The sequence below is a fragment of the Lagopus muta genome, chromosome 2, assembly GCF_023343835.1.
Source record: "Lagopus muta isolate bLagMut1 chromosome 2, bLagMut1 primary, whole genome shotgun sequence".
In the NCBI taxonomy this organism is placed as follows: domain Eukaryota; kingdom Metazoa; phylum Chordata; class Aves; order Galliformes; family Phasianidae; genus Lagopus; species Lagopus muta.
Window position 1 is genome coordinate 76108368 of NC_064434.1, and position 14127 is coordinate 76122494.

At 36.6% G+C, this 14127-nt stretch overlaps 1 protein-coding gene across 14 annotated transcripts in view; it reads right to left on the minus strand.

The window, feature by feature from the left end:
- The window catches only part of SMYD3 (SET and MYND domain containing 3), a 373538-nt gene that overhangs the window by 77944 nt on the left and 281467 nt on the right, over positions 1-14127 (minus strand). For all 14 annotated transcript variants that reach the window (XR_007374835.1, XR_007374836.1, XR_007374834.1 and 11 more), the window contains 3 exons: positions 9835-9902; positions 8406-8508; positions 527-637 (listed from right to left, as the gene is read on the minus strand). Coding sequence is in view for 11 of the 14 variants with exons in the window: in XM_048934936.1 (XP_048790893.1) it covers positions 527-637; positions 8406-8508; positions 9835-9902 (282 nt within the window). In the remaining 3 variants the exon portion in view is untranslated. The remainder of the gene's footprint in view (positions 1-526; positions 638-8405; positions 8509-9834; positions 9903-14127) is intronic.

The following is a 14127-nucleotide window of genomic DNA, read 5'->3' on the forward strand; positions in this document are numbered from 1 at the left end:
AGGAGATTCACCACCATCGGTGTCACTTAGCTCTGATATTTGCTAAATGTATGTGGTAATTCTTGAAAATTTACTGATGCAAGTGTTTGCTAGAATTTAACATTATTATGAAGATAAGCAAAGCCTTCCTCTAACATTAGGCAATTTCTGTTCCAATATATATTTTTTTTTAATAGACAAAAAATCAACCTTCCCTTTTAGCTGAAAATCATACCAACTCATTTTCACAGTTCCTTGAATTTCGAAATAACTGAACCACACCTTAGAACTGAAAGAGGTTCCTAGCTTTGTGGACAGTGCCCATTTTAACAAGAAATTCTGATCATGTGGTCAGTATTTCCTGCTTTCCTTCATGGCTGTTACTGCGTGGCAACATAAACATAACTAAGGTCAGGGGTTACTTCCTTCTGTATACTGGTGATTCAATTAATTGCAAAACATAAGTATCACATAAAGGTAGGGAAGGTGCTGAATGCCCCTGGAAAATTCTGCTGCACTGAAAAAGAGATTTCTTTGCTCAACCTACCTTTTCTTGATCTTGGCAGAGACAACAGTCACATTCAAAGCAATACTGGCGCTTCAGCTGTTTCTGTCGTTCACTGGTGGGCATCAGCGATTCAATATAGCTGACGGTGAGCTGTGTGCAGCAGATACAGAAACCAAGTTGGTATGTTTTACAGAAATTTTATGTGTAGCTAAAGTAACATTTTTGACACAATTTTTTCTTATAGAAAAAAAAGACAACTTTTACAAATATAAATTCAATGGTTCAACGGAACACTTTTTCACGTTTCCAGATTAATAATGTTTGAAATTTTTAATCCTGAAAAAAAAAAAAAATATCATTATTCCAGATGTTCATCCAACCTTGGAGGAAAAAGAAAAAAAATATATAAAAGAAAAAAAGAATGGATTTTCAGCAGCTGAAATCTCAGTGCATGAAATCTAATTTTTTTGTCTAGCTCTAAAGCTGAAGTGTGCATGTAACATCTGTGTTATACAAGATCTGATTATCTCAAAAAAATGTATTGGAAACAGTCACTTTCTTGCAAATATATGTTTTATGCTATACACGAGCCTGCACTAAGCTTCTCTTACGTCATCCCTGTCTCCAATCCCTCTGTGATGTTTCTTTCATGACAAAAAAGCCATAGAAGTATTGCAGTCAAAATTGTTGAAACTATTGAAAAGAAAATGTATTAAAATGAAAAATAGAATAGAATGCTTAAATTTGTGCTATTTTAAACTCCTTGTGCTCCATAACATATTCCAGTGAATTACAGAGAACACTTGTTTGTTGACTTTGACATCTGCCAGAAGGAATTTTTCAAGGCTAACCATATGTAGAGTTCTTCAAATGTTTAAAGTGCTGTGTGGGCACAAACTAATGATAAGGGAACAAATATAAAGAAATAACAGCCCATCTCAGACCAGCATTCAGAAATAAATGCTACGGAGTGATTACACTGTACACCTAACCCAACATGCTTTGAAACACTCCAGAGAGGTCAGAGCTAAAAAATCAGGTCATATTATTTCATCCTGAGCCTACCCACTTCAACTAATTGGGAGAATTTTCACATGGTTCTCAGTTTAACCATGAGAGTCCACTCAAAGTACTCACAGGAAAACCTGACCAATTTCTACTAATGACTATGAAATCCACTGTAAGAACCTGCATTTTTCAAATTAGCGAGTACTCTAATTAAACAAGCAATTAGCAAGCAACTAAAATAATGCATGCATTTCTGTTTCGTTTATTATTACAATGCACTCTGATTACTTATTGAAGGAGGACTGTATTAAAACAAGATTACTGAGATAGTCAAGTCAAGCACTTAAAACAACCATAAGCAGAAAACCTGTGTAAAAAATATACGGTAATGTAATTGAAGATTGACAATGTAGTTTATTAAAGAGACAAATTAAGTTCCACACATTATCAGAAGTCAGAAAGTTTAAGAATTTTGTTCAATTTTGCTTTCTAAATAATGTTCTGCCAAAGCTTGTTCATTTCTCAGCTGAGAGAAGAGTTGTTTCATGCTGCAGGTGGAAAGCAGAACAGTCTGTACTAATCCTTTACACAGAAACAGTGGGCTTCCTCTTGATCTCTCTGTGGGGAATGGGTGGAAATTGCTTTGCCTATTTCTTTTCCACTCTTCTCTGCCAAGTTTGATCTCTTCTGTCCCATTCTCTCCAATCTCTTCTTCTTTTCATTCTCTCTTCTCTGCCCTTGGACACGAGCATTGTTCTCCAGTCTTATTCTTCATACCTAGAAATCTAAGCTTGGCTTCCAGCCCACGGTTCTAGCTCCTTACATACCTCTTATTGGTACAAATGACTGCCTTAAGTCATTTAGTCTCAGATGTGCCCTTCTCCTTTCCCTGCATGCACCCTACACATTTTCCCCACATTTAATCACTGTTACTATGCCAAATTCACAATCCTTGTTCCCCTACTCTGGTCTTTTAAGCAACTTCAGTGAACCAATGATGATATGTCTTCATTTCTTCCTCTAGAGGGTCCTCCTCTGAATCCCCCTTGGTGTGGTAAGAAAGACCAGTCTCTTCTTTCTTACAAAGCAGTTTCCAGTCAAGCTGTAGGCCTAACCTCATCCTTCAACCATTCCAAGCCCAACTGTTCTCTCCCAGCATAAGCCCCTGATCTTCATGCTTTCTTGCAATTCACAATTGGTTTCTCTCAAAATCGTTTTCCATAATGGCTCGTTGTCTCTTACCCACTTTGCACAAATATCATTGGTTCTGACCTATGCCCTATGGGGCTGGGATTAGGTGGCATACAGGAGAAAAAAAAAAAGAAGCATTTAATCAACATCAGTCACAGTGTAAGATCAGAAATCTTCTGGGAAAAAAAATCATGTGAGATTAGTGTATTTTTTGCTTCAGGGAGTGGCTTAAACACTTTAGTTACTGCTGATGCCATTATTAGGCAGAGTTCAGTTTTAATGCTGCACAGCAAACCCACAGCTAGCATCAGACATGTTGTATCTTCAACCTCAAGGCTTCAAGGCTTCATCATTTCTCCCTTTCTATTTCTGAATCTTTTTTTTTTTCTTTTTTCTTTTTTTTTTTCTCTTGCCATGTGTGTTGCAGAAAGTTGGAAAGCAGCAACAAGTCTGAAACCAGTAATTTCTTTTCTCAAAGGCTACTGAAGAAAAGAAGATATGAACCACTTGACAATCTGCTCTGGATTAGAACATCTGACTAGGCAGGAGGAGAAGGACAAAAAGCTTCATCACATTGATATCTTATTTTAACAATTTAATTATTTAGGACTTCTCTTGCCATTAGAAGCCCAAGTCCAAATTCCCACTCCTGCCATAAGTGAAAAGAATGTTTGTAGCTGGTGAGTGGAAAAATGCAGTTAGAATATTTAAAAACATGACCAACCTAACGGTGGCTAAGTCTATACTAATCATTTAACTGTTCAAACATAAAAATTCTGTATCCAGGTCTCATTCCTACACTTGCTTAAATTTTGGATCTCTTCATTAGATACAAGCTTTTTCATTTAACTTGTACATATTTATGATACGCGCCCATTTATCAAAGGTTGCCTTAGTGGTATTTGCATGTGGAATTTGTGGCATTAATTAAAACATTATTTCAGCAGACCAAAGCTTGCCTCTTTACTGAAGTGATTATGAAGTATGTAGTAAGTCTTTTTCCCCAAGCTGAAGAATACATATTAAATTGCATTTATGAAAGCAGGGAATTGCTTAACAGCCTTAAGACGTATTGACTCTCAAGACCTTCTCTTTCGAAATGCAATACCATCTAAGCCATACTTCTTGCTTCAACAGAGAAATTCTTTAACCATGGGTATGGTGGATAGTTCCTCATGTTCCTCATGCCAAATTACATGAACAAGACTTTCCAGTACTACCATGCAGTGGACTTAATTTATGGCGTCTTTTTTGTTGTTGTTTTTGTTTCATATAAGCCACAGAATTTTTAGACCGAGGATTCTGTAAGAATTTAAACTCCATTATAATTAATGCAAATGGCAGGGGAAAAAGAAGTAAGTCATCTTGGTTTTGCAATGAGTCTCAGGGTCTTAAGGTTGTGTAGAACCATCTGTTCTTAAGACAGAGTTACGTAGGTCATGAGGAGGCTGTGATTTTTCTGTTTTGGCATTTATGATCAACATGACTTGAATTCCAGGAAAATCTTATACATCTCCGTTGAAAATCCATCAAGAATATATTTACTGCTGGTCATAGGAAATTACAAATTTTATTTAGTACGCATTTAAAAATTAAGAGGACTGTATATTATGTGGCTTTCAACAGAAAATACACAAATTTGCTCATACTGAACTCTGAAGTAGACATGAAGCCACGCACACATTTTGGAGCAGAACTCAACATCATCTCATACATCCTGTCTCTCGAGTATGACTAATTGATTGGAGCTACGCACCAAACTAACCATGGCTATGCAACTTCTGATCGGAGAGTAGGCAAAGTGAATTAACAAAAAAATTGATAAAAATTACTTGTGGAAGCCAATGGGAACACAGTGTATTTTTGTTTAAAACAGTAACTTTCTGCCTTCAAAAAGCATGCAATTTAATAGAACCATAGTACAAAATCTGAACAATATACCCAATGATAAATCTGAACTTTTGTCTTGCAAAGTAAAATCTAAGGAACAGACAATCTCCATCTCCATCTTCCCAGCTCTCTGTATTTATGATGATCCCTGAAGCACATTTTGCTTTCTTAAAGCTTTAGCTCTGAAAACCAAGTGATTATACATGAATAACATATTTAAATTCCTATAAAAACTAATAGTTATGACTCGCAATTTCTTAGTGCTTCAGGTAGTACTGGTAACACTGCCTTTGCCACAAAAGAGGACCAAAGAGGCTAGAATTTCTGCATGTGATTTTAGAAATGATTGGTTTTCCAAATACACATCATCAGATTTAGCACCTTTATTCCACAGGGATTCAGGCCAAAATGTTCTTCTGCCTTATGAGTCCTAATTTCCTACTGCCTATTTTTTGGCCCTAAATAAATTTGAAATCCCACACATAAATCAAATTAAAACCCATTAAATGCTACATGTCCTCCTGTGAAAAACATGCAAGGCCAACATCTGCACAGACACAAGACTAAAACAAGAAAACTTCCATCAGGAAATTATTATTTTTTCAGGTTCTTATGGTCTTGCATACATTTTATCAGTGGAGATCAGTATAATTACTGTTTACAGCATGAACCCTCTAAAGTATGACTGAGGCATAAATCTGATTCCAAAATAAGTCTGCAACACACCACAGCAGACACATTCAGTATAATAGCATGTATCCTACTGGTGCACAATTAAAGTAACATCTCCTGAGCTTTCTTTATAATTGTGAGATGACCACAACAACCAGTTGCCTCAAGTTACTCTGTCTCTGATTTCCCTGCGATTATAGGTGATTAACAACTGATAAATATGAGTAAATTGTTGTAGCGTTCTTTTACAGAAAGAACTAAAACACACAAAAACATTTTTGACTTTTCACTGCCATAGTGAATACATCATATTCCAGAGTTTGATACCTTTCTGGCAAGTGCTCAGAAGCCCTATCAAGTTTGCCCTCTATGAATAGTAATGCCCGAGTGCTCTTCTAATCTCATGCTGACTTGCTACTAAGCTTCTCATTTCTAATGAATCTTAGTGATTATTCACTTTCTACTAATCATTATGGGATCTCATTCTAAATCTTTATGCTTGAACAGCATCAGGCAAGTTTTCTACTGCTCATAATTACTTGAGATTTCTTGTTGACTTGACACAACGTCGATCATACCATCTCAGAACTTTTGACATTATACAGTATAATACCATAGACAATATAATCTACAGGTTCCAACAAGATTCATCCCAGAGTTCTCATGGAATTGGCTGACGTAATTGCCAAGACACTCTCAACAATATCTGAAAAGTCATGGCAGATAGGTGAAACCCTGGTGACTGGAAAAATGCAATGTTGGGTCCATTTTAAAGAATAGTAGAAAGGATAACCCAGGGAACTACCAACCTGTCACCCTCACTTCAGTGCTAGGGAACATCACAAAGCGAATCCTCCTGGAAGTTATGCTAAGGCACATGGAAGGCAGGGAATTGATATGGGATAATCAGCATGGCTTCACTAAGGGCAGGTCCTGCCTGACCAACCTAGTAGCCTTCTATGATGATGTAAGTGGGTCAATGGACAAGGGAAAAGCCACTGATACCATCTATTTGGACTTCAATAAGGCCTTTGACACAGTCCCCCACAAGATCCTTCTCTCCAAATTGGAAAGGTATGGATTTGATGGGTGGACTGTTCAATGGATATGAAACTGGTTGCCCTGGAGCATGTCCAGAGAAGGAAAACGAAACTGGTGAGGGGTCCGGAGCACAAGTCCTACGAGGTGTGGCTGAGGGAGCTGGGATTGTTCAGTCTAGAGAAGAGGAGGCTCAGGGGAGACCTCATTGTGCTCTACAACCTCCTGAAGGGAGGTTGTGGTGAAGAGGGGTTTGGCCTCTTCTCCCAGGCAACGAGCAGGACATGGGGTAATGGCCGCAAGTTGCACCAGAGGAGGTTCAGGTTAGACATGAGGAAAAACTTTTTCTCTCAGAGAGTGGTCAGGCACTGGAATGGCTGCCCAGAGAGGTGGTGGAGTCGCCGTCCCTGGCAGTGTTCAAGAGGCATCTGGATGAGGAGCTACGAGATCTGATTTAGTTTGTGGTAGCAATGGTAATGAGAAGACAGTAGGACTAGATGATCTTACAGGTCATTTCCAACCTTGTGATTCTATGATTCTATGATTCTAATTATATTGTTTTATATGATATTATTATATACACTGTCTTATATGTCCATTAAAACAAGCTTTTCTTTAAGAACCAAAACTAGAAGCCATTAAAGTATCAAAGAAAACAGAACTTAAGCTTTCCAGAAAATTCTGACTTTCTGAGGCAAAGTTTCTTAGAAAACATGATATCCACAAGGAGTAATCATTTTGAAGTCCATATTCACACAACTATCCATCCAATTCACTGCTAAGAAATTAGTTCAAACTGTTCTACTTTATCATTTATATTTATTTCCTTGATTACCTCACAAATGACTTATAATTTGCACCATAACTACTTCACCGATGATTTTGACCTGGAGACTTCTTTGCTTTAGAGATCCATAAAAGTCTAAAATTTGTGTCACAGAGTCACTTCTGGAAAAATAGACTCGTACATAAAAATAAGAATGTAGAGCTCTAATGATTAACACACTTATACCCTGGGAAGACACTACAGTCTGCTTGTATTTTTAAATAAATAACCCATCTTTGTGAATCAAGAAGTCAAGATAAATGAACAGTGTGTATAAGTACATATAACTCGACTTGAATAAGAATGCCAGACAATAATGGCTACACTTACTGGCTCCACAGAAGCATATTGCATCCTATAAGATTTCTCTTGTCAGAAAAATTAAACATGCAAAAGCTTTGGTGTTGGTTCTCCTCAGCATTTTGCCTAACCATATATTTTACCATTTACAGATTCTAAACGTAGAAAAAGGATGCATTAAAAAAAAAAAGCACAACAACAATTCAAAGGGAGGAAGAGATACTGCTCCCGAATTATAATGTGTATGCCCTTCATCTTCCTAGACATCGAATTACTGATGTGAACCGTATTTACACAAGGTCATGATTATGAAATAACCAAGAGCTAGAACTGCACAGGTCATTGTTACATACCAAATTACTTATGCATTTCTCTTCGCAGATTTTACTAAGCAAATTCTGCACTGCGTTTCTCTGACAGACATTTACATCTAAATGCTTAACTAGCTACAAATGAATTGTTTTCAAAATAAATACGAATGCTGTCTTAAAAACAAAGCTGTGAATAATTTAGAATCTGAAATCTCTTATGAGTGATATTTTGAAGTCTTTCCTAGTGAAAGGACAAAAAACCAAACCTGGCATTGCTACTTTCACTACCAATTAAGGGTTTACTACTATAGCATAGCTGCAGCCTGACAAATGCTTATTGTTGCAGTGACTTGGTGAGCACTGCATTCCACTCAGAAATATTCTAAGTGTTTCCATCAGGGTAAAGACATTCAAACACAAACAAAATGAAGTGCCCAGAGGAGGAAAGGAGGAACAAGAATTTATCAAGACTGCTAGTGATTTATGGGAAGTAATGATTATGGGGCCCAGGCAGTGTGAAGAGATGATTCTATTAATCATTTTCTCCCTGATAGCTACGTGCTAAAAATTGGCATCAATATATCATCAAAATATTAAGCTGGTGGCCCTGCAGTCTGGAATTTATTTAGGGAGATGTCATTGTTGCAGGTGTTTGTGATGGAAGGGAGGACAAGTTAATTACCTCTTCGCCAATCTGGATCTCTTGGATGGAGCGAAGTAAAAGCTGGTATCCTTCAAAAATGATCACACAGTTTGGGTCACAGCTGTGATTCAGCAAAGACATGCTGTGAGGGGATGTAGAGGAAGAGAAAGAAAAAATCTTTAGTACACCGTCATTACTGTGGACATAATTTAGAAGTATATAATATAATAACTATATTGCATCTTACATATCTAGCAATTAAGTTATCAATAAATAAAATCCTTTGAAGATGGGCTGCTCATGCTTATGGGAGAAAAAATATCACTTAGCTATGTCTGTCTTCAAGTAGAAGCCATGCCTGAATTTGCTCTCTTTAAAATCTGCATGGGAGGAAGAGGATGGAAGGGCATTTGCCTAGGATTTGGGAACTACAGATTTAAATTCACAATTTTCCCCGCTCAGAGTGATTTGAAATAGCAAAATTAAAGCTGCTTTGAATTGAACTGGGAAAAAATCTTTTTTTGCAGGGCACCATCAAAGAACAGCTACCTTTTGCCAGTCAGGGGCTTTTTTCAATGGAAAGAAAACTTTTAACTAATAATAATGCTCCAGAATACTGTTCCATTTTTCCCAAAGTACGTGAAAAAATTTATTTCCATTCTACTCTGAAATCAGATGACTGTCCTGTGTTTTTCATAATATTAATTTCCCTGTCCTCATAGCAGTCTTTCCCTTATCTTTCTTTATCACAAAGCAGGCCTCAAGATTGTGTCCTTGGTCAAATTGCGTATGTAAGACATTAGTAGGAAAAGAAACAACAGCAACACGCCCCTTTAGATCCTGACAATACAATTCAACCCTACATTCACACAAATAAATTAATATAGTAAGATAAAACGTTCAATTATTCATGTTCAACATTGACAGGTACTATAACAAAATTCTATGAACACATACCCTTACCTGGTACATCTTTCTTAACTAATGCAAACAAGAATTCAAATATCATCTTTCAAGGGGTTTACCTTTTTACCTTTCTTTCTTAGTTATGGTAATTTACTAATAAACATATTCAATTTTTTTTTTTCTTTTAATTGACAAATTAGAAGGCTCCTGGTTGCAAAATATTTATCCTTCAAAGCAACACAGAACATATTTCCATTCAATTTTTTAGGAAGCCTTACTCACACATTTCTGATGTTAGCATTTATTCTTACTTAAGAATGACTACAATCCCCATAAAAATAGAGACACATCCTATTTAGCCTGCTTTAACTCTGTAATCAGAACTTCTAAGAATGCTTTCAATTTGATGACTGTTTTTTATTCTTTTCTAATTTATTTGCATTTCCCAGTTTCTTGTTTGAACATGTTACCTGCTACTTTGATGGTGCTTATAGCAACCTAGGAAAAGAGGAAAAAAAAACCTAACAGATTTTGCCTGTGAATGAAACAGTGTCCATGGTACCTGGGATATAGGCCAACACCAACATCCTGCATCTCTCCATTACTGATGGTGAAACAGTTACAGGTCACCTGAAAAAACAAGGGAAAAAATCCAGGATTACCAGATTCACTTGGAAACCCCATACTCAAGTGAAAAAACTTTCAAAATAAAATGAAGGGGCAACTGGTAATTGGATGGGAAACGAGTCCAACACTAGCGCTCTTTCATTTAGGAGTAATCACATCTGGGACACACTCTCCTGTAAAACTGCAGTCAATTAAAAGCAGAAATAATAGTATCCTGCAAAAATGTGGGGTTAAACACATGCAGAGGCCTTACTTTCCTGTCCAGAGGGAAAAAAAATACCCTACACAGAGACTGAGAAGCTCAGCCCAGAGATTACGGAGCAGATGACAGTGACAGCAGATGAAAAGAAGTGGCTGCTTCCATGCTGATGTTCTCCTGATGCCAGGCTGTCACAGACATTATAATGACTGCTACTGGAGCCCAACAAATATAGCTGGGTCAGTTTTAAAGTAGACAGCAGCCTTGACTGTTGGCAATGTGATAAAGGCAAAAATACATACAAAAATGGTACAATTGCCCATTTTTTGCTCTCTGGATATTTTGGTTTGCATATACAAGATCACATAAAATAATTTTGAAACTATAATTAAAGATAAATATAAACTTTCACCTCAAATATTCCACTAGATATTGCATTCTTCCCTCTCACTCATACAAACTTAAAGTAGCTTTACAAAACAGTAAAAAAGAATGAAAGAATAAAAGTTCTGTGCAAGGAGATAAACTCCAAAATATCAAACAGGATAGTGATGTTCAACTCTAAGAAAGATCAGCAATTTGTAAATAATTAGCCACTATCACTTTCATGGGTCTAAGGAAGAACCAGAACAAACTCCTAATGGACCTTTAATATATCAGATTGCTCTTCTGGGGGCAAAACAGATTTATTTTTTTTACTGTTATTTATTTATATTTTTGATTATTTGCTGGTCAGTTATCAATGATACACTCATGTAATACTTAATGCAGAAAAAGACTGCACGATACTTGCATACACAAGAGAAGTCTCAGGTCTGTTCTATATAGCATTAGATTATTAATGGCATTTATTCTCTTTAGAACTAAAAGATAAGTTAGAGTATGATTTGGCAGTTCTAAAAATGAGATCTGAAAGTTGCAGTTTTATCCATAGAGTAATTGCACAGAACATTAAATGCACACCTCTATTTCAAAGAGGTGCACTGAACAACTTAATAGTACATATTGTCTTACAGAATTGACAAATTATTATTTATGAGAGCATTAACCATAAGGTAAGAATGAAATCCTCTTTCAAGATTTCTCATAAATTCTGACAGCAACATTAATTCAAATAAAAGTATATGCAGTAGAGTTTATGTTATTTTAAATGGTTAGACAATTCTATGATTAGTCTATTGTTTATGTAACCCATTCAAATTTTCCAGTTAAATTACCAAATACATCTTAATTATTTCTTTCTAACTGGCACTGGATACAAAGTATCAGACAACTTCAGTGCAAAGATTAGACCATTTCAAGTGGTAATTACACTAGCTCTAAAAATATTGACTTGATTTAGGTATTTATTGAAAAAATAACGCCTTCCAGGTAAAAGAGAAAGAACGCCAGCTTATGTAGACCTTAGCTCTCTCTAATGGGTTGTGAAGTAGCAGAGGTCAGACATTTCTTAGAAGTAAATGAATCTCTCTTCCTTGCAAATCTCCTATTATTACCATAAAACTGTTTATATTTAACAATATGGAATTTTTATCACTGTAGAGTTATAGAGACAATTCCATCATTTTCTAGTAAAGGTATGTGCTCTACTATCTGTGTGAAAAGTTTAACACACAGAAGTCACAACATTTTTACTTTTTGCTTTCTATAGGGCATACTTAAAGAAAAATGTGAAATGAATGGATGCTTTGAGATTCAGATACCAAGAGTGTCTTTTCAATAGTAGCTTTCTGTGAGGCACTTATTCTGTTTCATATGTTTTCATGGTATGCAGTTGCATCTCAATATCCTAATAAATTAGTGGATATCATCTAATTTCTAATTATTTATGGCTTCCAATATGAAACTGGGAATCAGAAGCATTCAGAGTCACATTTAAAAAGGTATGTAGGTACCTAAACACGGGCAGAAGTCTAACCGCTCCTATGAATTTTAGGCTACATGATTTTGCTCATAGTCTGACCAGATTAGCTTCCTAACAGACAATCTTTCCCCACTGTTAATTTCAGGTATGGAAAAGAATTAGCCAGTGATGCCCATGCAAAATGTAATACAGATGCTGTCCTTTGTTATGGTTGCTCTGTCTGCAAGTGGAGAGAGAGGATGAGAGATAGTGGTGATAAATAATATCACCTATGACACAAGAAATTCTGATATACTGACAGTCCGCCACTGACAGTTTGCAAATGGTAACAGACATAATAAACAAAATGTCTATCATAGTTCATCAACTGAGGGTGGGGATGTTGTTTTCCTTTTAGATTTGTTACAAAGTTTCTAAAAATCTTCTGAATATCCCCTACATTTCTCTTCACATACACTTTTAAGAGGTTTCCAATCTCCCGAAGTTAAAAATGAATCCTGCCAAGGGGACTGCTGGAGTTCCAGTCCACCATAGGAGTTAAGGCCATAGGCAGTGCCTTGCATGGAACAAGAGCAAGAAGGAATTTCTGTTACACAAGACCTGAAGAAAAATCCATTTTCCTAGATTCCTGGGGGTCAGTGTCGCTCAGACAGATGAACTGCATTATCCTACACTGCTCAGAAGAGCAGTGGAGAAGAGCACAGGTACACTGCCTGTTCCAAGATAAGGTGAAGAAATAAGTTATGGATCAAAACCTGTTGTGCCTGAAAGTTAATTGACTCTATTTCCAAGGGGGAAAAAAAAAATCAAGCAAACAATGCCTTTCTCATGTGTATTTCTATCAGGTTTCATGGTCATCTTAACAGACGCGTCTTAGTCCCAGTACAATGATCTTCAAGGTTCTGATTCTCTGTGAACCCAGATTTAAAAATAAGGAAGAATAAACAATTCAGGGCAATCTGCTGCTTGAAGATATGATTTCTTCCCTACAGACACATGGCCTTTGTCATCTTAACTCCTGCAGCATCATTTATCTCTGTTATTTAATTTGTGTTGTAGTTCAACTTGTCCTTTTTGATTCCTCTAAACATTCTTTTCTGTACAGTGCCATAGCACTGTAAGTGCATATCCACACATAGAGACAGAACAGAGTGTTCAGAGTTTGTCATGCTCACAAATAAGGAAAAATGTTCACATGCTTCAGAACTTCAAAGCTGAAAAGTCAAATTCCTCTGTCACTTCTAAATTTTCTGAAATAACACATTTCCCAGCATGAGAATTGAGGGAAAATTCTCACAGCAGATTCACAGACTTTTCAAGTCTCCACAGGGCAACATTTTTTTAGGACTCTCCTGGAGTTCTCAAGGCTTCACATCACAGACTGACTGGCCATACAATTCAATGACAATTTAAAATATCATTCCCTCAGTTTGCACTGTGGCAATAAATCTTGCCAGTTTATTTAAAAGGAACTGCTATGACAAACAACAAACAATACCACATATACTGGTGGATTTAAATAAAAGGATTTGCTCTTTTAAGAGACTGTGCATGTTTTAGAGAGGCATTCTGCACTCATAAGGTAACCCAGGAAGAAGACAATTTTTCCCAAACTAGCAAAGACACAGGGTAGTCCAACTGGCTACTATTCCCAAATATACTTAATCAGCAGCAAATGAAAATTGCTTCAATTTGTTACATTCTATTTCTTCTCTGAATGGAATATGAGAACTCTGTAACTTACTTCAAAGGAGGTCTCTGTTCTCAGGGCGTCTGGAGCTACTGTCTGAGCAATCCCTGTGCCAAACCCACAGTCCAGCAGAGAGACATGAAGATTTATTCTGGTGTTTCCATTTGACAGCGTATGAAGGATTCAGTTTGGCAACATATTCCACTATGTTTGTGTTCATTATTACGCCTATCCTAATCTGAAGCTCTCCTGCTGACTGTGGGTGACCAGGGCCCCAGTTCAGTCTTCATTAATATCACTTTACACTACATCTTCGTACTTGGGTTAAACAAAGCAGACTCAGATCTGATAGCATGACCATCTAGATTTGGAATTTCAGAACTAAGAACATGGAAAATTGGAAATTAGTATTGGTTAATGCCTGCTGCACAAATCAAATTACAAATATCAGGACTAATAATCAATCATTTTGTCT